General features: G+C 39.7%; 1 protein-coding gene across 1 annotated transcript; it reads right to left on the minus strand.

Annotated features, from left to right (window-relative positions):
* Positions 1–1,424: 1,424 nt before the first annotated feature.
* Positions 1,425–27,537, minus strand: CLSPN (claspin). The gene is made up of 25 exons (XM_026657062.2): positions 27,453–27,537; positions 25,416–25,551; positions 22,720–23,189; positions 22,118–22,282; positions 21,617–21,706; positions 21,275–21,347; positions 18,171–18,279; positions 16,068–16,633; positions 14,685–14,876; positions 13,233–13,414; positions 12,719–12,921; positions 12,119–12,183; positions 11,564–11,769; positions 10,860–11,020; positions 9,722–9,948; positions 9,333–9,447; positions 8,527–8,611; positions 8,074–8,174; positions 7,365–7,529; positions 7,122–7,243; positions 5,029–5,156; positions 4,260–4,374; positions 3,465–3,547; positions 3,098–3,259; positions 1,425–2,751 (listed from the first exon to the last, which is right to left on the minus strand). The coding sequence occupies exons 1-25, from the start codon at positions 27,462–27,464 to the stop codon at positions 2,635–2,637; spliced, it is 4,050 nt and encodes a 1,349-aa protein (XP_026512847.1). The 5' UTR covers positions 27,465–27,537; the 3' UTR covers positions 1,425–2,634.

Raw genomic sequence — 27,537 nt, forward strand, 5'->3', positions numbered from 1 at the left:
CAAGTCAGGATTGTTCTATGGAAGCATATAGGAAACAAACATTCCCTGTCAGATGCTATTGTTTTCAATATAGATGAGAAAGAGATGTACTGTATTACATTCCTAAGCTAAATAGTGAATACATCATAACTTGCCAATAGCCAAGACATACCCCTTACCTGGGGATGTGGGGGCGGTGGCACATGGTCTCATGTACTCGGGACCCCTGTTGCACAGCAAACCTATGAGTGCGACCCCCCCTTATAAATTAAAAACACTTTTTTGTATTTAACACTTATAAATGCTGGAGGCAAAGCGGGATTTGGGGGTGGAGGCTGACCACTCACGACCCCCCCATGTAATAACCTTGTGACGCCCTGAGGAATCAGGACCCCCCATTTGAGAACCCTGCACTAAACCCAATTACAGCCACTCTACACAGAGTAACCGTTTGTGCTAATCTGTGTTACATTAATGTAACGTTCAGGGAATTATGAACTCCTTGAGCTTTGATTTTAATGTGCCTTCCTTTTCTCAAAGCAGTAGGAAGAGGCATTTTATTGCTGAAGTCATTGAGTACAACACTTACCTTATTAGCACATTCACTGTTCAGTCGCTCTCTGCTACCCTAGTGGGTTGGGGCAATGCTCCTGCCACACCGTAAATAACTGGAGATTTGTCTAAATTTATGGCAGCCACATGGCCTAAATGCAAAGAGCGATGTGTCAACAAGTTGGAAGTCAAGTTACCATGTGTGCAGAGCTAGTGATGAGGAGTTTGACTGATGGTAACAGCTCAGCCTACTTAGTAATACGAAGTAAGGAGGTGCAAATATTTATTTGAATATATTTAATGAGAGAAAAAGTGCACCAAGAGACTGCAAAGCACAGACATCTGGTAAAGAGACACTGGCTACGTCTAGGAGTACAAACCCACCCAGACCCCATGGGTACATGTTGAGGCAGCTAGCCCACGCTACTGTGGCAATGCTACTTTAGCACCCTAGTTCCAGGGGAACGAACATGAGTAGGTCTACTCCAGCTGGGAATCACATCCCCAACTCCAAGCGCAGACATGCCAGTTTCACCTCTAGGTCACCAGTTCAAATCTGGCGAAGTGTAGCAGTTAATGCACACTTTTAGCCAGCAATAAAAGTAGTTTTGTTTAGAAACTAACAAAACCAAACTATTAAAAAAGGAAGTAAAGGAAATTTACTCTCAAGTCCAAGAATGTATATGCAAATATAACCCCTGTGAAAAAGACCTTACACGGAGTAAAAGACACCTTTTACTGAAGCAGTTCCTCTTTGTGCTAGCCCATAACATGATCCTCTAATGTGGCAACAGTGACAGAGAAAGCAAGCTTGGTAGATAAATGTATTCCTTGAAATACTTGCACACGGCTGCATGAGATTTTGTAAATTAATTTTATACTTCCACTGAAAATTAAAAACAAACACACGTTTATTGTAAAATTGCACTCCAATAGTACCATAGTTCCTTATAAACACAATATACATTAAAATATTTTACACCACCAACACACCAAAGTGTGCTTATGAAATTACAAAATGTACAACTCAGGATTCTTCTGTGATCAAGTCAGCATCTTGAGCATTTCAAATCGAGCCATAGGAACATGTGAATTAAGAATTAGCCTGTATATTACAATAAGTTTTAGCTTCACAAATTCACAATATAGCCAGGTGCACGTTGTACACGCTTACTGATCTTCCAAGTATCTGTTCCTGCCTCAGACTTTAGGATAGTTGGAAATAGTGGTTCTTCGCTAGTATAAAATCTTGTTTCTTCATTCTAAAGAAGGCCTTACATTTCTGTCTGCACTACAAAGGGTGAAGTCTCAGGGAAGACGGCACCTTGGTCCAAAACAAGGCAACAGGCAATTTAAAAAAAATAAGTCTTCATTTGTGTAAAAGAACCTCTTCACATCACATACATGTAGACATGATGGGATGATGTGTAAGTTTGGCTGTAAAAGGTAACTAGTTGGGGGAGAAAAGCTACACTGCTGTTCAAGAAATGAAGGAGGGTTAACAAAAAAAAAAAAAAAAAAAAAGTATTTAAAATGTAAACCAGAACCTTTTGGGATATCAAGTCTATATGGTCAGCATTCGAGAAAGCAGTAGGTATCAAAGGAAGATAGGAATACCTTATTACTGCAATTGTAAACAGTGTATGCAAACCATTGCTATTATGGACACACCTCCCAATGATGCAGCCCTCGGTCCTTCATATATCAGTTCTCCACAATACAGAGGTGGTACAGCTATACTAAAAACAGACTACTTCACTAACAGAACTGTCAGGAAGAAGGGGCACTGAGTCAAAACATTTGAGGAGTTGTTCTCCACAAGATCTGCATCCTGTAGTGTAATTTCAGTAACGCTTTGGCATGAAGTATTAACTCAGTCTCTGCCCATCCAAAGCATGGACTTTTTTAGGTTTTGCTGGTTGTCCTGGAATACTGGGAAAGACCTTGTGGAAGAGACAAAGACTTATTTGGCAGCACTGACACAGGTAAGAATCCAGGCAAAAGAGAAACAGTTTTCCATTGGTGCTTGAAGCTAGAGATTTGCAAAGCATATACTGCGACTGGCAACAAGACATGATGCAATTTCTGTCCCCAAACAAACATTCAGCTCTCCAAGTATCGGAATATGCTTCGGCTCTGGTTCCCTTGTGTTGCAGCATCATCAGTCCTGGGCCGTTTGGGTGAAGGTGTTACCATCACTGTAGGACCTCTTTTCTTCGCCTATAAGAAAGCATGAGACCTGTGATTATTCAGGACAGTTACAACAAGATTTCCCATCACCACCGTCCAATGAGAGCAAATATGCACATCCTAATCCCAAAATATTCCACTCGGTTTTCCAGCGTGTCCCCTATTTCAGGCAATGCACCCAAACAGCTCTCACTACATTGTGCATAGTGCTATATATTACAAGGACACATTTGAGACAAAGTGTAGCTGTCCCCATCTGCCTATCAGGGTTTTGCACCTGCACATTCAGTAAGAATGCAGCCAATTAACTGAACATTCTTTAACATGGTAACATAGGCAAGTTGACACTATTGGCACATCCCACATAAATCTCTACCTGGGGTTTTGATTTCTCCTTTGCCTCTTCACTCTTGACTGGGGAAAGCGTGTGGAAGACGAAGTTTCGTGAGTTTCGGGGAGCATTTGGATTAAGGTCTGACATAGCTGCAAGCTTCTGAAGGACAGCTTTAGGTCTGTTCAGAAGTGATCCATTCTTTAGCTGAAGACAACCAATGAATTTCACATTAACACATTGCATGAATAATTTTAATAAATTGCAGTTCTTTAGAGACAACCACATTGCACCCACACTCCCCAAAACCCTTCTATAGCTGGTCAGTCATCAGTTATCTGTATTTTTAAAATGTATTCGGTAGATACAACATGAAAATACACATCCAAGTTCATGCCATGCAGGTACCAACCTGAAGATCGCTGGTAGGTCTGAATGTTTCAAAGGGATTTCTTGGTAGTGATTTTGTTTCCTGTACAGCTGCTACAGGGTTTGCTGAGGGCAGAGAAAAAAACACAGAAAAGAAATTCAATTCCTGAGTATCATTAGAAAAAAAAAAAAAGTTTTTTACCACACAGAGAGATACTCACAAATGACAGCAATCCTGTTCCAATAAATGCTGCCACCAGAATTCTGTTTTAACTGACCAATGAGCCATATAACTGATAGCTAACAACAATGGCAATAACGTCTTTATCACCTGGCAGGGAACTTGTTTATTTCGGAAGTAGTTATGCAGTTTCAGAATCACATTTTGCCATGTGCAAGTTAAAAATTGACTATATTATTTGATTTAAACTACATTATGCAATTTTTCCTTAAGCAGTTTGCACTCTGGGAAGTAGTGTGCTGTGTTGAATGTCACTACTCTCAAAAGAGTCTTTGTGAGGCAGTGACCAAAAGAGGAATAAGACTGAAAGCATAGGGACATTCTGCCACACTAACTATTTTTTTTTAAAAATTAAGGGAAAAGAAATATTTTAGTAAAGAAAAAAGTCTGCTGGCCATCAAGATTGCAGCTGCATCTCTTAGTGCCAGACAAGTCAAAGCATTAACAAACTTGGAGCCCATCCTGCACTGGTATGGGGGGGAATGAGTGGAGATATCTAGTCTAATAGCAACTTTCACTTGTGCTTGGAACAGTCAGTAGCTTGTCAAGGTTTTTTTCTTTCTTCTTGGATGCCACTTCAGTGTGAAACAAGCTTACCTTTCTTCTGCAAGGACTTAACAGTCACCTTCTTTGCTAGTTTCATGAACAGACTATTTTCACCAATTTCTTCTTCCGCCTCCTCCTCCTCCCCTTCATTTTTTCCTTTCTCTATCTGATAAAAATAAATGATGTTTTTTAGACTGGTTTCAGAGTGGTAGCGGTGTTAGTCTGTATCAGCAAAAACTGTATCAGCCCTTGTGGCACTTTAGAGACTAACAAATTTATTTGGGCATAAATAAATGGTCATTCATAAATAAGTGAATTGCAAGAATCAGAATGCACATTTCATTCAGTGACTTGAACTTACTAACTCTCTTTAGTACATCAGTTTTAGGATACAAGGCCAATATAAACTAGCAATTGAAGTTTCCTGCAGTTTTTCAGGTCGTTTATCAGCATCATCTTTTTATCTATTACAAACAGTCAAAGCTTCAAGATACCAACCAGATTTCATTCCTCAGACCCTATGTTAATTAAAGCAACTTGACCTGGAAGTTTCTAAGCCTTAGAATTAGGATTCTGGAGCAGGAAACAGGATTTCTGGATCTGCCACCAACTCAGTGCATAACCTCATGATGGGGAAACTGCTTGCCAAGATCACAGGAGGAAAAACAAAAGGTGCTATATAAGGGAGAAGTGAAAACTATAATTGATATGGTTTTTAACTAACTGGACCAACCGAGAACTCTGCCAACAGTCTAGCATGCTTTGTTAATGGTGTACCGAAGTATTAAGCAGTCAGCCTTTCTGCAGACTAACGCAATACCTGCTCACGGAGCCACTGCTCTCGTTCAAATCGCTCCTTTCTCCATTTTGTCTCTGTCTCATCAAGCTGTTCTTCATTCTCATCATCATCAGAGTCTCTGTGAAACAAGTCCATCTGGGAAGCATCATCTACAAAAGAAGAGACAGTAGTTAGTTCTCCCAATCAGAGAGGGGCATGAGGAATGTAGATGAGCTCTCCTGTCCATTAAAAAGAAACCTATACTTCCAAAAAGGTTCCACAGACAAAGCACATAGGTTTTGTTTAAGAAGGTAGTAGGTGGACATGCAGAGTTTAGGAAAGGGTTACGAACTCTCTCCCCACCAGAAATCAGTAAGAATTTCAGAAACAATGAAGACAAAAAAACCCCACACATGTGCGCACGCGCACGCACACACACACACACACACACACACACACACACACACACACACACACGAGAACTAGTTAAGCTGCAACAAAATCCTTTCTGCCCAGAATTCTCTTCTCCTAAACAATTCCTGGCAATGAATCTCTGAAGTGAATTACATGCAGAATGCTTCCTCTCATTTAGATGGATGACACAGCTGGAACCAAAGCATTTAGCAAACAGTGATGAAATATCCAGTGGAAATGTTTCCTGTGAGGAGTTTTAGAAAGCATCATTCGACAAGATTAGCACCAGCTTTAAACAATGTAAAGAACTAAAGCAGGGTACTTGAGCGTTCTGCAGACAAAATTTGTGTTGTTTATGTATATGTAAACCACATTCTTGTTTAAAACACACAAAGATAATATTAATTTACTCTTGGCTACTAAATTAAGATTACCATATATTTACAATTGCCACAGTCTGCTGCTTATTCCTTACTGACATCAAAATTAGCAGAAACATTCCCTGTGCACATTTTATATACACAGCACTCAATGGTACAGGCTGGAGACTGACTTGTGAAGAAACAAGTCTTGTATCAGAGGCACAGTTGTTATACAAGGGATCTTGCCCCAGCAAATTAAGTGTGCTATGCTATACTCAAGAATAAACCCTAAAACCAAGCCATTAACAATAATTTGAGTATTGCCCATTTCCACTGGAAATATACAATCAGAATGTCTGTAGGATTTTGCCTTTTGCCCAACTAACCATTCCGCCTGCTCCCAAGCAAATGGGCAATGGCAGTCAATAGTAAGAGTCTGTTTAATAGGTCTGTGCCAAAATGCAGAGATAACAGGAATGTTTCAGAACAGAGTAGAAGAGTTACAAAATCTAGCAAGGGGCAGTGAAATCCTCACTTCAACACTTGAAAAAAAAATAGTAAGTGACTCCTTAAAAGAAAGCTATTGAGGGAAACTATAGACTGTATCTTGTCACAGTAGTATTGTCCTAAGGGAGTTCAGAACAGCAACATATGAAGCCTTGCTAAAATATTAAGTACTTGTGTGTAACAAACTGGCTATGTTGTATCCCCCTCTAGTGGCTACATATATAGAGTAAGAGCCTTCTGCTGACAAAAAGGGATTGGAGATGCTCCTATATCTCCTCAAGTGGTAGAGGCCTGTGCTGAAAATTCCAGGTTCAAGTCCTGCAGACAACCTATAATGGGGATCATGATATACACCTTAACTAAAAGATTCAAAGCCATGCCCATCAGCGTTCTGTTTACTTTTTCCTGGACTTAGCCTGCAGAAGAGCAATATATAGCATCTATATACTATTTTAGTTAGATGGATGGAACTTAAAAGATTCTCCCAGTCTTAAGTGGTTTTAATAGCTATTTTTTTTTAAAGTTATTTCTTTATTATTAGCTTGAAGTTATTGATTCCCTGGGAGTGTTCTGTTTTAACAAGCATGTGATCCAAAAATGGCTTAAAATGGTTTCTTCTTCAGACTTTCCAAGCCAAGGTTCTACTGTGGTCTGAAACCAGGCAAGAGAAGTCAAAGCAAGTCCCCCACCCCCAGTTACAAGAAACATGTGTGTATTAAAACAAACTAGGGCTCAGTAGATCTTACAACCGTAAGCCTCATATTAAAGTACTTACTGAAGAGTTTTCTTCCCCCGACCTCCCACACCGTATTTTTTGCTCTACAATAGAAGATTAATATGCCAACATTATACCTATGTTTTTCCATTTGAATTTTCTCATTCGCCCAGGACCATCACTGTGCAGGTCTCCATCAGCAAGATATCTTTCTTGGTACAAGCGTAACTGACGCTTATCATCATCAAGCATCGCCTTCCTAATGTTATTGTCCAAGGGAGAGAAGCCTAGGTTAGTTTTGCAATTCCAGATTATAACCGATTATAACTTTTAGATGTGCATTTCATGTACTGTATAAGTATACTAGGATTGCTACTGACATGTGTATTTTGTTAATTTGATCCTGTAGTTCCACTTCGGTAGGGAGTTCTTCATCAAGAATCTCTTCTTCATATTCATCCAGCTCTTCACCATCATATTCATCCTCACTTCCTACTTCACTCCCCGACAGCTCTGCCTCATCTTCCAAGAAATCCTGCAGTTTTCTATAAGAGAATTTCCAAAGGAGTTAACGTTAGAACGTTTAGCTGCATCACATGAATCTTTGAAAGCAAGAGCAAAGTCTTTCTGGAACTACTGTGTATGCTAAATTAATTAGTGATGCTATTATTCGGTTTTCGTTTTCAATTTGATTAAGTTATTTAAGTTTAAGAGCACATGAACGTGTGGAAGGTCTGCCAGTTTACTTCATCTCGGTCCCGCAGCACCCATTATTATTTTAGTTCTGAGCTTTCTTACCAGTTGCCCATCTAACAAGATGACAACTGCCTTCTAAGAAAAAAACCAAGGTCATTTCACTTGCAAAATGTGTACTACAGCACCCACTGAAAGATCTTAAGTCACGAGCAATATTAAGAGATGTATTATTTCATCAAAAAAAGTCACTGTTACTTTTATCCTGGTCTCTTGCTCCTTATTTTTAAAGCTCCTTAATAGCTCTTTCAACTCTGACTCTTAACTATTAACTAAGTTTCTAGTGACGTGGTTCTGTTTTTCTGGCAGGTCAGATAGGGAGAAAGATTTACTCACAATTTTTTCTTTAAGCCCTGTCTTTGTCTCAACAGCTCCTCTTCATCATCACTAACTTCTGCTTCATCTTCGCTTCTCTCAGCGCCTTCACTTTTTTCATCCTATCAGTCAACAAGAAACAAACAGTTTTCAGAAATTCCTAAGATATTCAGTAGAGTATTTACTCCCTAGAATAGCAACTGCTTCTGTTTTTCAATGGCTAAAAACAAAAACAAACCAAGAAAAATCCAGGAGGTTTTAGTCTAAGTGCTCACAAAACCAAGATATTTTACCTAGTACATCAGAATTCTACATCAGCACTTCTTACAATGACCCAAATACTGCTCTTCAGCAGTTACAGTAATCTATGCTGGAAGTTTAGATTTTTGCACAAATGGATAGACCACTGAGAAAATAAACTGAATGCTTATGGGCAGAGCTCTGAAGTTATCACTTCATTCCATCAATACTCACCTCCTCGCTATCAAAGGCATGATCATCTGTTACGAGCTGAAAATTGCCAAATTCTTCCTCCTGCTCCTCATCATCTTCCCCTTCCCTATAAAAACCAAACCACATCACACACTTACAATTGATCTCCAGCAATGGATATGAAATGGATTGACGCAGGGTTTTAATTGCTGGATGAGCTAGTGACAAGCAATTATCCATGATAGCATCTGAAACATTGCAGTCTCCCAACACTGTAGCATGGAGCTTTAGGTGCTTAATTCCCCATTAGCATTAGCGGGAGTAATATTGGCAAGTCGTTATCTTTTGTGTTCGTTTCCCCTTCAGTAAAATGGAATGCCTCTTGGGAGTAGGTTGGTACTCTTTAAACAATTAAGTCTCATAACATCCTTGTTAAGTGCACATGCATCAGTCCAGTTATAAAGAGGAGGAAAACGAAGGTGCAGAAGTTCATGACTTGCGCACAGTTCCTGCATTCAACTGCAGAACTGGGAACAGAAGTCAAGAAGTTCTCAATCCTGTGCTTTGATTTGATCAAAATTCTCTACCCACTTTACGCCTTCACCATCAATAGCAGTAGAGACTCTTTCCTCACAATGGACATTGGGAACTGCAGTGCCTTAGGAGTCTCTCAACTCTCACGTATCACCAGTCAAAGGAAGAACTGTTGAGCATTGAGATACTCAACTCCTTCACCTCCAAGGCAAACCACATTTGTCTCAATAGCATTTTGAACTTCTGTTGAGACACATCAGAAGTCAAGTCAGATCATGATCACCATGCAGAACTAGAACTCCTGTAATGCTGACCTGTCAGTTGGGAAGGAGCCTGAACAAAGTGCTAGTGCTTCTGCCATTGGATCATCTGTGTCACTCTCTTTTTCTGGCTTAGAGGATGCTGAAGATGCCCAGATTGGAGATGTTGCTACAGAAAGAAACCAAAAGAGAAATCATTACACAGCTTCCTTTTGGCCTTTGGAACATCATTGAATGTCTTGGAAATGATAGTCAACGCATGCCTATAAAGATTCCAAACAGTTAAAGTGCACTAAACTCTTAGGGTTCCAAGTACACTATTAAAATTCCTTAGGCATGAGCAGCCCTGAAGGGTTAGTTAGAACACGACTTCTTTTTAAAACTGAGATTTGCCCCCAAAAAGTCACAAATCAAAGTCATTGGGAACAGAACTCGGGACTTACTCTGAGAGATGAATTTCCCTGAACAGAGATTGAGCAGTTCTTCCATGTTTTGTTTTTTGCCAGTATTGGCATTTGGAGTGTGCTCAGCCTGACTGCTGAACTGCCCAGAACACAAGTCCAACAACTCGTCCATGTTGGCATCCATTGCATTCTCATCCATACTAGCCAGAGACAGCTGATGCTTTGAGGACTGGTACTTATTCCTGTGGTGCCCAACATTCAAGAACCTGAAAGTAAATTTTATTTAGAAGTTGGCAACTACAGTTTAATACCCACCACATATTGGAAAATTTTGCCCTTCCACCTATGCGAAGGGCTTGTCTACAGAGACAAAGCAGAACTCCCAAAAGAGTCTTAACACTCAGTTATAGTATAACTAAGCAAGACATTGTGGGAGTTCCATGTTTGTCTCTCACTGATTCTAGATCAACTTTGCTCAATTTAAGGAGGTAGATCGCTTCTCTAACTGCCAGTCTTGCAAACTCAATCTGGAATAAGAGGATCCAGTTGTGTTTTCCAACTCACACTGCCAGTAGTAATGGTTCTGCCAATGCAATTTGGCTGTTCTGGTGATGTATGATGCAGAATAAAATCCATCTTGCTCTGCCAAAGCTGCAATGGCTCTGCATTGGCTAGCAAGAGTAAAATGCATTCAAGTCTTTTTAGTCAGTAAAGTTAACAGCAGTCAACAGATCACTGATTAAGAAGGTTTTAGTTATTACATGGTTTTCTGATCTTAACTGTTTCAGCAAATGAATACTGTACTGAAACCCGGAAGATAAAAAAAACTAAATTAAAATCTAGACCTGCTTCAGATTTGTGGAGGGTTTTCTAAAGAGGGATTTAAAAAAAACAAAAACAAAAAAATTTAAATACCAACTAAAAATTTGTGAGGGATAGACACATGCATTGGCACCTTTGGGACTCAATATACTACAGTTTCCAACATTAATAAAGCGGTTATCATTGGGCCAATCACACTGTGTAAAGCATGGCATAACAGAAAAGACCAACAGAGCCCTTTAAATAGCATGCCTTTTCATGTAGCCTAAGGGAGTAAGAACCCCACAAAAATCTGTGCTACTTCTGTTAACACACACAGAACGCCACCCCTGAAGGATGTAGATCAGTAACCTACCCATCTGCATCAAGAAGTTGGCTCTGAGTATCATCTTCCAGAGAAAACTGAAACTGAGACTCTCCAGCTCCCGGAAATAAACTCTTGGGCTCAGGAGAGGCATTGTACAGATCCTGGGAATCCTCTATGGGAAGAGAGGGCTCAGACATCTTTCCTGAACTCTAGTCAGGGAAAAAAATTAAGATAAAATTCACAAGATCTGATAATGAACTAGAATATAAACACTTAATCTTTTCACAGTCCTACAAGTTGGAAGCAAAAAGGCTTAATGGTTGTGCCATTTTAAACAGATGAAAATACAGAAGGTTAATAAGTATTCATGATTGTACTGCTACCTAGTTAAGAATGCACTAGTGAGAGATGTTGCATAGGCCATGGGAATATTTTTGTATAGTTCATAAAGAGTTACCAAAAACAGCAATGGGTTTCCTCCAATTCTTTTTGAATTTTTAGAATTGGATTTGTGTATTTAATACATCACCCTGATTTGTTCTGATATGAATTTTTTAAATATTTATCTATCGGTCAAGACAGAGATTCTGCATTGATTAAATCCCATTTAACCACAGAGGGGACACTGGCTATCTGCTACGCTAACATTCTTGACCTATAAAAGGAAGCTTGGCTTTGGCCTGACGTCACAGAACATCTGAAGTTGTCAGGAGAGTACAATGAAGGGAGAAAAGATGGGGCAGGAGTCTTACCTTGGAAGCAGAGCTGATGAAGCTTGCTTTGAACAAAGCTGGAGAGGAAGACCGGAAACCTCCTACTGCAGGTAGAAAGTTGGCCCCACGGGCCGTCTGTTTGTTACAAGGCTGGTAGGATGGAATCATGGAACCAATCAACTCAAAGCTGCTGTTGTGGCTGCTCTCCTTTGCGGAAGTTGGCAGTGAAAATGAATCGTCGTCTTCTAAGGAAGAAAGCAGCTATGTAAGAGGAGTTTTAGGAATGCCACTGTACTAGGAGTGCAGACAAAGTTACATTGGCTGCATCGGCAAAAGAAAGTCACGTGCCTCAATGGTTCACAATGAATTGGAACCAGCAGTTCCCTTAAAATGCCTAATCAAATGACATTTTACAATTCAAATCCAACCCAGTAAAAGTAGTAAAAGTAGCAAAGCAGCGTTTCACAGCCCCAGTGCAAGCACTTGATAGAGACACACCAATGGTAACTAGATACAGAAACGTGCAAATCACTTGTGTGCCAGAACTGAAAATCCCAAAGCAAAATGCTTGCTTTAACAGCAGTTTCACTTTACCTAACTTGGTAGGTCTTTTGCCTGGAGCTTCCTCCAACTCAGCTTTTTCATCAGGAAGAGAATATCTGCAATTTATTAACAAAACAAAAACAAAAACAAAAGTATTTTGACCAAGTTTTGTTTTGTGTGCATTAACTATCAGGCCTGGTCTTTTATAGACAAGGTAATGTATGTGGAATGCACTGAATACACTGCCATTAGGAAGTTGATTCTTCCGCCAAATGACAAGGATATTCATTGAGACAAGCTAAGCAAGGTAATATCGTTCATTGGACCAACTTCTGTTGGTGAGAAAGAGGCTTTCAAGCTTACACGGAGCTCTTCTTCAGGTCTGGGAAACTAACTCAAAAGTATCACTGCTATCATAGCGTCACTTTCACATGCAAACTATTATTTTCATATGTGACTGTTGCAATCATGAAGGATGCAACAACACTCCTAAATATTACCACAAATGGTGAGACAGCAGGCATCCTTATATTTAAAACACACACATGAATCCACTAGTTCTCAAATCAAATATCTCATGCGTATGTTAATCAGATTAAAACATAGTTGGGGCAGGCTGGGTTCACCGTTTCTAAAAACTGGTTTATTTACCCCATTTTGGAGGAGTTGTCCTTGAACAGCATCAATGTAGACTCTGTTGAGGAAGGTTTGGGAACAGAGTCACAGTGCACAGACTTGTCCACCCTTTCCTCATCAATTGATTCTTTGTCAGTTTCTTTATCGCCATCTTCAATACCCTTCTCTTCCAGCTCCTCATCATCTTCCTCAGCCTCACCAAGAAGGAACTCTACAGTCTAAAAAACCCAACACATATCTATGTAATGAGACAGCAGGAATTATTATTTTGACCATACTTAAAAACGCAGTGTATTAGAGTGGGGTCAGCATACTTAAAGGGCAATGCGCATGTGTCTGTCTGTCTGTCTCTCTCTCACACACACACAGTTTACTGTACAGTATTTTTTAGTGTCAAAGAACGGTCTCTATTTGGCAAATTGTGCATATTAATATTGCACAAAACTCTGATTTATCTCATTTCCCTGTTAATTATGACGAGTCAGCAGACAGACATTGACAAAGTTATGTAAAAATGCTGCGAATAGACCTCCGGGTTACATTCCTCTTCCTCAGACTCGTCTGTCATTTCTTCCTCCTCTTCTTCCTCCTCCTCCTCAAACATGTCCTCATTATCCAGTTTAAGCAGTGCTTGCCGCTTCTGGCGTTCCTCAATCCTGCGGAGTTTCATGGCCTCCTGTAGTTTAGCCTTCAGCACTTGTAGCTTTTCACCTGGACAGAAATGAATAAATGAATACATTAGATGCACTACAATGAAGCCTTAAACTTTGCTGCCTCAAGCACAAAATTTAATGTAACTACACACACAGAAAAAAGATTAAAGGCATTCGTGCCTTTTTTTTTTTTTAATAAAAGATTTTCTGACTTGATCTGCTAATTAGCAGAGCTAAATCTCTTAGCCTAAATAAACGCCATTTAGAGAGGTAACACAACTTTATGAATTATCAGAAAGATTCCTTATTATCAACAAATGCCACTGGCACAGCCCCATGAGCTAGCAAAGGGTTCTTCTTTCCCTTGCTTCCGATTGGCGCAGTGGCTTCCAGTTGCCCTGGGCAAATGAAATATTTCACCAACAGCTAGAAAGCATGCATGTCGTAGAACAAGCCAAAATTACCTACCTCTAATATTTAAATATTATAGGTGATTCAAATTAAGTTTCCCATATATTTATCATTTTTAATACATGCAAATAAAATGATCTGATACACAAACAGCCTGTATTAAGAATTGCGACAGGGATGAAAGTGCTATTAATTATGAATACCACACAAGGGTTAATCTACAGATTTTATGTAGATGATTGATGTCCTGTAGATATTAAGGATAAATATGTTTTATATGAAATCGTGGGGCGGGGGAGAGAGATTCCAGAGGGCGAATGGCTAAATTATGGCACAGAGCAACATCCTCTTTAATAGCTAACACAGTTCAAGAGTTACCTTTTCAAGCGTCTAACATACCAACCTGGTTAGAAAAATATAGCTAACTGGAACGGTTAATGCCTGTTAATTCTGGAAGCAGGGATTCTCATTTATATTTTAGATTGTTTTTTTGGGGGGAGGGGGGAAAAATATGGTTGCAATTGCAAAGAGAATCACAGATTAAAAACTCCCTTATGTTCTATTGACCATGATCAACCAGTAAGAGAATCTGAATGTTTTTCTTCACAATTACTTATCTATTGATTATGAAACTGAAGCAACCATGTAGTTTTAATTGTCAATGTGTTCACTACTTTGCATGAAACATCCTAAGACGATCCTTGCTCACGGAAGCTTATAATCAACAAGGCAGACACAAGTAAAGATGATCCAGACCAGACATCCTGAATTATCTTATACTTGTATTTTGGTGAAACTCCAGTTGAGACCTTGGCTTCCAGTCAAGATGTAGGATATTAGATATTCTAGAAGTTTCTTAACAAAGAAAATATACTTCTTTTCCGACTCAACAACTATGACCCTCACCCCAAATATACCTGGCTTTCCATGGACTGTATCATCTAGATTTTCTGCAGCCAAAGTCACCGGCACCACAGCTACCTTTAGCTCCTCCTTTCCCTCAGCAGTGGTCTCTTTACGAATAATGCTCAAGTTCACAGTCCGTTCAGTTTTTAACTGGGCTGTGTGAAGTGTATGCTTCAAGAAACGCGCTTTCAGAGCTTCCAGTTCTTAAAAAAATATTATATTATATTTAAGGTCAGAAGAAAAATTCCTGCTAAGATCAAGTTAATTTGAGGCAGCAAAAAAAAATAATTTCAGTCACTTTTTATACATACAGTTGTAACATGCATTTCTAAAGTAAGTTTTTTTTATAAAAAAACTTAAGTTTTAAAACACATTGGATGCTGAAATGCAAGAGGGGTCAACATTATTTGATTTGAAAATAACATTAGTAACAGTGGCCCATCTCTGGATAAACTTTGCTCAACCATGCACTTAGGATGGCTTACTTTAATATTTGGGCATATGATCAAATGCCAGTTGAAAACCTTAAACACCCCACAACTAATTATTCACTGGAGATTTGGGTATCAACATTCCATTTCATTAACAGATTCTTCCCCCCCATATGATCAGACCGACATATATATACAGTATTGAAATCCAGGTTGATAGTGGAGGAGTCTCATTTCATGGCACAGGCCATGTTTCTGTACAATTTAAAGAACAGATTGAATGCTATTAATAAATATATGTAGATATAAATGGAAACTTACTAGAATGATATTATAGAACCTCAAAGTGTAATGCAAACAAACTGATATGGGATCACCTATCCACCACTGAAACAGCTGAAATTTTCAAACATGGGTGCCTAAAGCTAGACACCGATATCCTTAGAGTGCTAAATAAGAGTGACCTGATTTTCATTTGCTGTGCAGCCATGACTTCTAATGATATAATCAGAAGGTACTCATGCTCATCATCTCTGAAAGTCAGGTTTCTTATTCAGATACCTGAATAAAAAGATTTAGAGGCCTAATTTTAGGCACCCCAAGTTGAAAAATGTTGGCCTTCCTGCTTAGTACAAAAAGCAAATGCCATTTTATTTAACTAGAACCGCAGGGAGAATTGAAGTATGCAAAACATCATTAAACTCTTCTTATTGACAGATCCGAGAGAGCTTTAACAATCACAAAAGGATCAGGATTTCTGTTTTTAAATCCCATCTGAAAGACAATACAGCCACCAGCATAGCCAGCACTATGCTGTGACATTAGTTCTCCTCAAAAGAAAGCGTGCCTGCCCCTTTCTGATTCACCAACTTCTAGTTGTTCCTCAGAGTTCTCCCATCTAAGTTCTGGCTTAACCTTGCCTAGCTTGTCAAATCTAGCAGATTTTAACAGGTAATATTGTACCTTTGTTTGATTCAGGTTCATCAAGGATAATAAAGGAATCACTATCAGAGTCAAGTCTTGGCTTGATGGATAGATCCACTCCCAGCTCCCGAAGTTTATCCAGTTTAGACTGCCTCACTTTTTCAGGTTGAATCTCCACCACTGGTACCACCTGTTGAACAGATTCTTCATGTTCTACACATATTTTCTGTGACTGGTCCTCTCTTTGTATATAGGCACATTCTTCAGATGCCAAGGGAATTTCACTCTCCATTTGTTCACTGCATTCGTTACTGAGTAGGCTAGACTGCTGCTGTTCTTCTGAATTACCAGCAGTTGTAGGTCTCTCACAAATATCGGAAGCACCATCTTCTCTGTGCTTCTCAGCACAGTTCTCTATCAAGTTCTCTACTACATCACGGGAAGGTTTGTCCACAGTGGTAACACCAGTATCCTTGTTAAACCCCATTTCCAGTTCCCTCGCTGCCGGCTGATCAGCCTCTTCAGTCCGATTATTGCTGCAATTTACAGCTGAGTTCTTAGTGGCTGCACTTTCTTCATTTAGACAGGGCTGATATTTAGTGGACCTGCCAAGAACAGAAAATAAAGTCACCAACCAAACCACAGTACATCAGTCTTTAAAATGACGACTGTTAAATATGAGAAAAGCCTAAATCAAACCAAGGCAACAAAACCATATTCTATTTATTGTCCTTGAAAAATCAGTTTTGAAGGGAGGGGGGAGAAAATCATCGTTCATAAACGCTACTTATTTTAAACATATCTTCATTTTCAAACTCCGTTTTAAAAATGGACAAAAATTAATCTGGCACATTTTTACTACGAAGAGTTACAATAGGTTCACTCTAAAGGGTGCAGAGTCAACTGGTAAGTAAATTACATTATCACAACTTGGATTAAGTTAATTCCTGAGAGATTTTGTAGACACAGTAGAGTACAATTTGTCTACAATATTTAAAACAAAAAAGATGACCCAAGCACAAAAAGTTTGGATCCTAATCCAAACTTTCTCTAAACTCATGGTGGGAGGAGGTTTGGGAGAGAGGGGGGCAACCAGGGTTAATCTGGAGTGCTCAATCAGCCCTGCTTACTTAACATATTCGCTTGAAGTCAACTGTAGTAATGCAATATTGTAATTCAGATCTTAGATGCTCAGAAGTCTAGAATTGAGTTGGTTCTCATATCACATGACAATACCAATTATCTATTACTGCACATTATAATTTTTATGCCCATGTATAATACTTTACTCACTAACACAAATTACTAGTTCTATGCAAATACAATAATATCAAGTTAGGGTGACTCTAGGAAGCATAACAGTAAATAGCCTGACATTTGGGCATTTAAAATCTCAACCATTAATGCAAGATTCTCTGGATTTCATTTCTTTTTAAATTAAAGGAAAAAAAGTTCACTAACTGCGCCCTGAATACTCTTTATTTCAGTGTACAACACACCTTCTAAAACAAGATTTGGTATTAAATTGAGCATGGAGGGAAAAAAAAAAAAATCACAGCAGTGGTTTGAATTTGGAGGGGAGAATGGGACACTGTCACAAGAATTTAGATGAGCATGTTCCTTTCAAATTTTACTTCTGAATAGCAAGTACAATATAAATAAGGATTTTCATTTCACTCCTGTCAGAGACTAGCTGGTAAATAAATCTATTCAGGGGAAAAGAGATGTGCCCTGCTATTACATACTAGTTACTAAACTAGCAGGTTTGCCACTTAGAACATTGGTTCTCAGACTGTGGTCTGTGTCCCACTGATGATTAATCAACACCCTTGCTGCTGGTCTGTGGAGAGTTGACAAGTCACATGGTGATACTTCTTGTTTCCAGCTGTTAAACTGCATTAAAAACATAGTTAAAAACATAATAAATACTTCTCTAGTATTACTTTCCCACTGACGCAATCGCTATAGTTGCCATAGAAGCAGTATGGGATTACCAAGGAAAGATGGGAGGCCTATGTGGTTGCAAATAAGAAGAGAGGCTGTATATTAGTAGCTTTTTCATAACATGGACCACATCTGCTTCAGGAAGATTGAGAGCCCTGATTTAGAAAAGAGAGACTAGGAGATAAGCTTGGTCCTTACTTTAGCAATGCCATAGCATTTCCCTGCAATGTTGGTCGAGGTCTACGCTTGAAGAACTCTTGGATGGTTTTGGTCTCAGGCATATGATACGGGAGAGACAGAGATGATTCTGCCAAAAGGAAAAAAAAAAATCATTTAAATTGTACATCAAAACAACATGTATTTTTTTAAATCCAATTGCTCTTGGGACAAGTATTTTCCAGCTAAAGTATCAGAGCAGAGATGAATAGCAGAGTTTAACCCTGAATAAAGGTTGTATCTGTAGGACCTCTTCCCAATCACCAATCTATTGTCATGAAGAGTGAGGACTGCAGCACGCACAGGGACTCATAAGAAAGCAGATTGTACCATCAAGAACAGAATTATAAGACCAATTCTAAAATCTGTTGCAACTAAATACCCAAGTCACACCAAGTCAGTTATATGTGTAGTCCAGCTATAACTTTTAAAAGACTCCAAGTGACTTCCCACAGCTGCGTAAAGGCAAGTTTTAAGCTCCAATCAGGAATTTTGCTTGCACCAAGAGACCATCCTTGAACAAGATTTCAACAAAACTGTTTTGCAGCCTATCCACTTTAGATCCTGAATAGTTCATGTTAAGCAACAGCAGAATCTGGCCTGTCAGGAGTTTCTGCTGCTCTCCTGAAGATATCTTAATAGCTCTCACACACACCCACAAGAGGAGAGGTAATTCTTGATTTAGTCCTGAGTGCAGCACAGGATCTGGTCCAAGAGGTGAATATAGCTGGACCACTTGGTAATAATGACCATAATATAATTAAATGTAAACATCCCTGTAGCGGGGAAAACACCACAGCAGCCCAACACTGTAGCATTTAATTTCAGAAAGGGGGACTACACAAAAATGAAAAAAAGTTACTTAAACAGAAATTAAAAGCTGCGTGGAAACTTTTTAAAGACACCATAATAGAGGCTCAACTTAAATGTATACCCCAAATTAAAAACATAGTAAGAAAACCAAAAAAGTGCCACCACGGCTAAACAAAGGAAAAGAAGAAGTGAGAGACAACAGGCATCCTTTAAAAAGTGGAAATTAAATCCTAGTGAGGAAAATAGAAAGGAGCATAAACTCTGGCAAATGAAGTGTAAAAATATAATTAGGAAGGCCAAAAAAGAATTTGAAGAACAGTTAGCCAAAGACTCAAAAAGTTATAAAAAAAAAAAAAATTTGCTAAGTACATCAGAAGCAGGAAGCCTGCTAAACAACCAGTGGGGCCACTGGACGATCAAGATGCTAAAGCAGCATTCAAGGGCGATAAGGCCATTGTGGAGAAACTAAATGAATTCTTTGCATTGGTCTTCAAGGCTGAGGATGTGAGGGAAATTCCCAAACCTGAGCCATTCTTTTTAGGTGACAAATCTGAGGAATTGTCCCAGATTGAGGTGTCATTAGAGGAGGTTTTGGAGCAAATTGATAAACTAAACAGTAATAAGTCACCAGGACCACATGGTATTCACCCAAGAGTTCTGAAGGAACTCAAATGTGAAATTGCAGAACTACTAACTGTAGTTTGTAACCTATCATTTAAATCAGCTTCTGTACCAAATGCCTGGAGGATAGCTAATGTGACGCCAATTTTTAAAAAGGGCTCCATAGGTGATCTCGGCAATTACAGGCCGGTAAGTCTAACTTCAGTACCAGGCAAACTGGTTGAAACTATAGCAAAGAACAAAATTGTCAGACACATAGAGAAACATAATTTGTTGGGGAAGAGTCAACATAGTTTTTGTAAATGGAAATCATGCCTCACCAATCTACTAAAATTCTTTGAGGGGGTCAACAAGCATGTGGACAAGGGGGATCCAGGGGATATAGTGTACTTAGATTTTCTGAAACCCTTTGACAAGGTCCCTCACCAAAAGCTCTTAGGCAAAGTAAGCTGTCATGGGATAAGAGGGAAGGTCTTCTCATGGATTGGTAACTGGTTAAAAGATAGGAAACAAAGTGTAGGAATAAATGGTCAGTTTTCAGAATGGAGAGAGATAAATAGTGGTGTCCCCCAGGGGTCTGTACTGGGACCAGTCCTATTCAATTAGTCATAAATAATCTGGAAAAAGGGGTAAACAGTGAGGTGGCAAAATTTGTAGATGATACAAAACTACTCAGATAGTTAACTCCCAAGCAGGCTGTGAAGAGCTACAAAAGGATCTCACAAAACTGGGTGAGTGGGCAACAAAATGGCAGATGAAATTCAATGTTGATAAATGCAACTATACATACAAAATGATGGGGTCTAAATTAGCAGTTACCACTCAAGAAAGATCTTGAAGTCATTGTGGATAGTTCTCTGAAAACATCCACTCAATGTGCAGTGGCAGTCAAAAAGCAAAACAGAATGTTGGGAATCATTAAGAAAAGGATGGATAATAAGACAGAAAATATCATATTGCCGCTATATAAATCCATGGTACAGTCGCATCTTGAATACTGCGTGCAGATGTGGTCACCCCATCTCAAAAAAATATATTGGAATTGGAAAAGGTTCAGAAAAGGGCAACAAAAATGATTAGGGATATGGAACAGCTTCCACGTGAGGAGCAATTAATAAGACTGGGACTTTTCAGCTTGAAAAAGAGACAACTAAAGGGGGATTTGATAGAGCTCTATAAAATCATGACTGATGGGGAGAAAGTAAATAAGGAAGTGTATTTACTCCTTCTCATAACACAAGAGCTAGGGATCACCAAATGAAATTAATAGGCAGCAGGTTTAAAACAAACAAAAGGAAGTATTTTTTCACACAAAGCACAGTCAACCTGTGGAGCTTCTTTACAGAGAATGTTGTGAAGGCCAAGACTATAACAGGATTCAAAAAAGAACTAGATAAGTTCATGTAGGATAGGTCCATCAATGGCTATTAGCCAGGGTGGGCAGGGATGGTGTCCCTAGCCTCTGTTTGCCAAAAGCTGGGAATGGGCAACAGGGCATGGATCACTTGATGATTACCTGTTCTGTTCATTCCCTCTGGGGCACCTGGCACTGGCCACTGTCGGAGACAAGATACTGGGCTAGATGGACCTTTGATCTGACCCAGTATGGCTGTTCTTATGTTCACCCTTACACCAAAGAGTTTAGGTTTTACCTCTAACAAGTCGCTGGGTCTCACTATGCAGTCGTTTAATGGCTTCTTTACTTAATCTTGCTGCCTTCCGTTCCTTAAACAGAGAAAAGAAAGACCCTTGAAGCCACAGGACTGATGTGCAGAAGTGTATCTATATTACTAAATAGTTTTCTTCTTTCAAACAGCAAGAAAACAGAAGAAAGTACTAACAGTTGGAGCAGAGTTTAAAAAAAAAAACAAGACTCAAATCAAATAGAAGAATAAAGATACTTTGAGGAGCAATATAGATAAGCCTTCAAATAAAATTATGAAGAACTACTGAGGAGTTAAAAAGGAACAGATATGTATAATGAAATATTCCACCTTTCTTTTAGGTCCTTTTAATGTAGGTTCCTCACTATCATCATCAAATACACATTTGTAGTCTTCACTCTCAGAAAACAGATCTTTACTCTATAATTGGTAAAAAGAAGTCTATTAAATTTCAAAACAAATGGGAGCTGTCAAGGGCAAAGAAGCTTGCAACAAAATAACTTTGTACAATTATTTTCTGTGCCATCAATCTTGAAATAGGAGCAGCAAACATTTTCATAAACCAATGCCAACTATTGTCCTGGTTTCTGCAACTTCTTTAAGTGCCTCTACAGCCTCTGTTGCAATACTATTTTTGGAATTTTCTATGACAATGCTCTTCAGAGAAGGCGCTAATATCCCTTCACCTCTAGCAAGCAGTGTGATAGTGGGGACTATTTTCTTCCACTTTTACCAAAAGTGGAAGCACCCCAGTGTCACCAAAAGTGTGTGTTACATACTCAGGTACAATACCTACAAAGAATATTATAACCTTAAACTAAAGTACGTTACCTTATGTTTTTTCATTTTGTCTTTCACAGCAGCTCTTATTGATTCTAGTGACTCTTCATCTTCAGGAAGGGGATCATTTTCCTCCTCTAAATCATTCTCAAAGAGTTCTTTGTCAGCAAGAAGACACCCACTATCATTAAAATGGTATCTTTCACCGCCATCCTTCTGGTAAGCGTAAGTACAAAGAATTATATTAATTTACAAGTTTATTTCAAAATTTTTTGAAAGATACCTTCATGATTTTAGGGTCATTAGCAAAATTCAAAAACAACCATCCCATCATCCCCAAAACAAAAATCTTTCAAATTCTGTAGGCCAGTCATGTTGACTTTATAGCATTCCAAAATTAGATATGCTAATTTATGGAGGCAGGTTCTCAACTGCTGCAATCGGCATACACAAGGAAGAATTACACAAAACCCACCAATGGCTCAGAGAAAAACCCCGTCCAAAACTTGGGGGCCCCTATGTGGATGTCTAACTTACTGTTGTGATGTGGACTCACATATTTTGTTGGAGGCTTCAGACCACCACCACCAACACCAAATGCTGAAATTTAACAACTGAAAACACCAGAAATGTTTGCAAGTAAATTTTTATACCTCCTGTGTGTATTTCTTTTCCTTCTTCAGCTGTCTAATAGCCTCTATTTTTCTCTCTTTTTCCGTCTTCCTTCTTGATTTGCCTATCACTTTGTCTGTTTCTTTCTCAAAATCACTTTTATGTTTTTGGTATTTTTTCTGAGATTTCACGGACATCTCCACAGGTTCCCTCACTTGTGAGCCAAACTCATCCTTAGTCAATTCGGACTTCACATCTATTTCAAGGTTTCCAGGATGCAATGGATCACCTGTGTCACTCTCATCACTGTCCCGCAGAGCTTGGCGAATCCGACGAGATTTTTTGTTCTTCTGGGCAAAATTGTTCTCATTTTCCTCCCCACTTTCCACATCTCCATCCACAATGTCAGTCTTCTCAGGAAAAATGCCTTCCTCTTCGCCCTCACTCTCACTGTCCTGAAGCACGTTCTTGCTTTTTGATTTTTTACTCACAAAGATCTCCTCATCTGAATCTGGTGGAAATACATTACACTCTTTATGGCACACAACATGTTTTAAAAAATATATATATATGATAATTGACAAATGATTAGTTCATGCACCATGCCAGATACTTTTCTCTGAGACATTTATTATCCCCTGAAGTCTCATGAATACCAATGGAAGTTTAGTACAGCATAGCAAATCCAATTTAATCTATACTTTGAAAACCCATTCCCTCCCCCCCCCGTAGCATAATATATGTAATTATCCACCCTTAAAGAAACTTAGAACCATCTCAAAATGACTTTAGTTTTTAGTATCTTTCCTTGAGACTAAAGTATTTATATATAATAAAAACATGAACATATACAGGAAACAGTAATATACTAAGTGAATTATAACAGACACATTATGGCCAATCCTGCAAATATTTAAACAGGAACATAATTTTACTCAAATGACTAGTCCCATACAAGTCACTGTGCACATTTCCCCTTCTGCTATACCAGGGGTCGGCAACATTCGGCACACGGCTCGCCAAGGTAAGCACCCTAGTGGGCCGGGCCAGTTTATTTACCTGCTGACACGGCAGGTTCGGACGATCGCGGCCCCCACTCGCCGCAGTTCGCCGTCCCGGTCCAATGGGGGCGGCAGGAAGCGGTACGGGCCAAGGGATGTGCTGGCCGCGGATTCCTGCCGCCCCCATTGGCCCGGGACGACGAACCGCAGCCAGTGGGGGCCGCGATCGGCCGAACCTGCCGCGTCAGCAGGTAAATAAAGTGGCCCGGCCCGCTAGGGTGCTTACCCTGGCGAGCTGCGTGCCGAACGTTGCCGACCCCTGTGCTATACAATAGTTAAATATATTTTTAAAGTGTGTATTCCTACCTTAAAACAAAAACTTACAAAACCAGTTATCCTCTTTTCAAGGATATGTGGGGGACCTTAACTGAACATTTCCTGGTTTTCTATTGTTTGAGTTTGGAGTTCTGATGTTCCGTATTTCAGAACGGTGCAGGGAGAACAATGCAATGTTGTTCAGCAGAAACCTTAGTCGCACTTTACAGTTTTTTATAAATGTTATTTAAATGCAATATTTGTTTAGTTTTTTTATATGTAAAAAAGCCTGCAATCCAGAAGGTCAGAAAACTACTAATGAGCTCAGATCGAAAGGTAGTTAGTGTATAATACTTATTAAAATACTTAAAATTTGAGTGTGTGTTATCAGGAAAGAACTGATTCATCTGATAGACATGGAACAAAGTGTGCATTCAGAATCCTCTTTTATCCTCTCATTTACTTTTCCAACCATACCAGGTACAGGAAACATCACTAAGCTTTAACTTTAATAGGAAACTATCATTAGGACAGTGTTATCTTAAAGTGAAAGCTTTCCTTATAAAAAACACTGTTACACTTCTCCACTGAGCTCTGAGCATTCTTCTTGCAGCATCAGAAAATTCAACACTTTTCAAATGGAACTTCTACAGACAAATGCTTCTCTTCCAGGCATCAGCTCTATACTTTCTTCCCCCACTCACAACTGCCTTTACAAATTTGGCCACATTGGATTGGTGTAAATGTAAGAGAAACATCACACACTAAGCCATTAGAGTTAACGCTGTTGAATCTGCTTTGCTGGGCTATGCAAGTCATAAAAAAAAGAAGGAAATAAGCAGTTAAGATATTCAATACCCCACTCAGCATTTCCTCTCCTCAATCTCAACTACTGCCCTTTTACCACCCTCACATCTCTACCCTTACCCTGAGCAACCAAAAGGGCACTTTGAATTCAGACCAGACATATTTTTATATGTTCATGTATTTTGATTATTAATATGGAATTGGTGTGATTTTCCTACACTACTTCATGCATAAGTTCTGTATGTTGTTTTGGATTGTTATGTTAGTGAGCCAAGTGGTGTCAGACTGCAAATGACTGTTATGAGATATTTTCTTCTATAATATTTAGAAAAACACTTACGTTGTTAGTGATTGCTCTGATTTTTTTTAAATGTAAAAATCTGAGAATTAAAGTCTGTATACATAGAGGAAAAAGCAGCAGCTTATGCAGGTTGCATAGAAAAAAAATAATCAAGGGTTAGCAAACCAAATGTGTGACTTCTGAAGGGCAAATAGTCCAAGACCACATTCTCTCAGCCTTCTGCAAAAGGAAACACCTATAAATGCAAAGTACAATACCCAGGGTTTTTTTAAAAAACTAAAACCCAAAAGAGAGACCTGACAGTATTACAGACCTATGTCACCAAGAGATGCAGTTCCCTTGTTGGATTGACTTGGAGAGCTTGTTTCACAGCTGCCCTGTCCACTGTCAGAATCACTGTCAAAGGTTTTCTGCAAGTCAGATTTCAGATCCTCTGCTTCTGAATTAAGCTAGAAACCAAGAATAATATTAAACAGCTTATACTGTATTAAGGTTAACAGAGATGACTCATTGAATTCAATTTCATCCCAATGCATCAAATTGGATTACACAAGATATATTGAAATGTTATCACTATAACCTCTTAGGAATTCAGTTCATTCAACTGAAACATGATTATGCTGTATGCACCTTTTATTATTGTATAAAGTTGATTAAATGATGAACTCAGTGAAAGCATCAAAGCAAAAATCAAACATTATACCCAGACACTGCTCGGTAACCACTGCTTGAGACAACACTAAAAGCCATGAGAAACTTGCAACTTTCACCTGACATATTAACACTTCTAACTTTATGTAACTTGACATAAAATAAAGCCATCCCAAATTGTGTGAGCAATTAAAATCATTCCAGGAAGGTGACAGCCCGACAGGTCATTAATTATTATTCTGTGTAATGGACAAATATAGTGAAATCATGACAACTTCAGCAGCAGGGCACATAGTTAAGATGACAGAAGACAGACCAGCTAAGCATCTCTTAGAAGGACATCCTTTTGGCATCTGATCAAGATGATGATGGAGGGATAATATGGAGCATGAGGTAAGAGTTCTTAATGTGCATTACCAAGGAAATGGGAAAAACGTGTCCTTGACAGAAGGGGCAAGGGGGGGGGGGGAAAAAGAGCAGCCAAGGAGCTCCATAGTCTGTACAGCCAGGGAGGAATAGCCATAGACGTAGTAATGGAGAAAGCCCTTACAGCAGGGCTGCAGACTAAATGCGGTCCATGACATTTAAAAACAAAACAGATGCCACACCAATATGTGCACCCCCAAATCTCATAGTTTGGGGTCTTCATTTGTATTGTGTGTGGGTCTTATGCTCTGTGGGCACTTCTCTCATAATTAACAGGAATCTGCCCTGACATAACTCAGGCATTCAATTGCCCATCCCAGGTAGTGATGGTACAGACAGCAGTAGATCAAAGGTGTAGGAATTTGAATGATTGTCATTTAACCAGGCTCAGAGTCCTGGCAACACTAGTACTCCCATCCCACCAGGGGATCAGATGCCCAGCATGGGCCAGTGCGGACACCTTTATGGTGTACCTGGCCAGGCCAGGCATCCCAGCACGCATTACCCCCCACCCCGAGAGGTAAGCCAGGCCAGTGGTTCTCAAGCACGGTTACGCATACCTCTGGGGGTACGCAGAGGTCTTCCAGGGGATACATCAACTCATCTAGATAATTGCCTAGTATTACAACAGACTACATAAATAGCACTAACGAAGTCAGTACAAACTACAATTTCATACAAACAATGACTTGTTTATACTGCTCTATAAACTATACACTGAGATGCAAGTACAATATTTATAGTCCAATTGATTTATTTTATAGTTATAGGGTATGTACGGTATGGTCAAATGAGAACATGAGCAATTATTCAGTAACAGTGTGGCTGGGACCCTTTTGTATTTTTAGGTCTGATTTTGTAAGCAAGGCATTTAAGTGAGGTGAAACTTGGGGTACACAAGACAAATCAGACTCTGAAAAGGGTACAGTCTGAAAATGTTGAGAGCCCCTGAGCCAGGCCACACAAACACTCCCAGCATGCACTTGGGCAGGCCACTTGGCTCAGGGTGCCGAAGTGCACGCTGGGTAGTGTAGTCCTTATATGGGCGCGGTGCATGCTGGGACCTGTAGTATCCCCTGAAGCTGCCGGTGCAGGGTGGTGCCGCCTGCCCGGTGGCCGCAGTGCATGGCGGGAGTCGTAGTTCCCGCCAGCTGCGGGAGACCCAGTCACTCGGAACCGAGTGGCAGGGAGCGGGTGGCGCGGGGTGGGAGGTCGTTGCACCCCGGCATCCCCTCCCGGCGCCGGCCAGACGATGCAGGCCGGACGGGCTTACCTCAGCCGCCATGGCCTCCTGCTGTCCGGGGGCGAGCGGGACCCTTGGCGCTGCTACCCCTCAAGGTCCCCGCCCGGCTCTCCAG

Source organism: Terrapene carolina, unplaced genomic scaffold (genome assembly GCF_002925995.2).
Source record: "Terrapene carolina triunguis isolate 2854851 unplaced genomic scaffold, T_m_triunguis-2.0 Scaffold236, whole genome shotgun sequence".
Lineage (NCBI taxonomy): Eukaryota > Metazoa > Chordata > Testudines > Emydidae > Terrapene > Terrapene triunguis.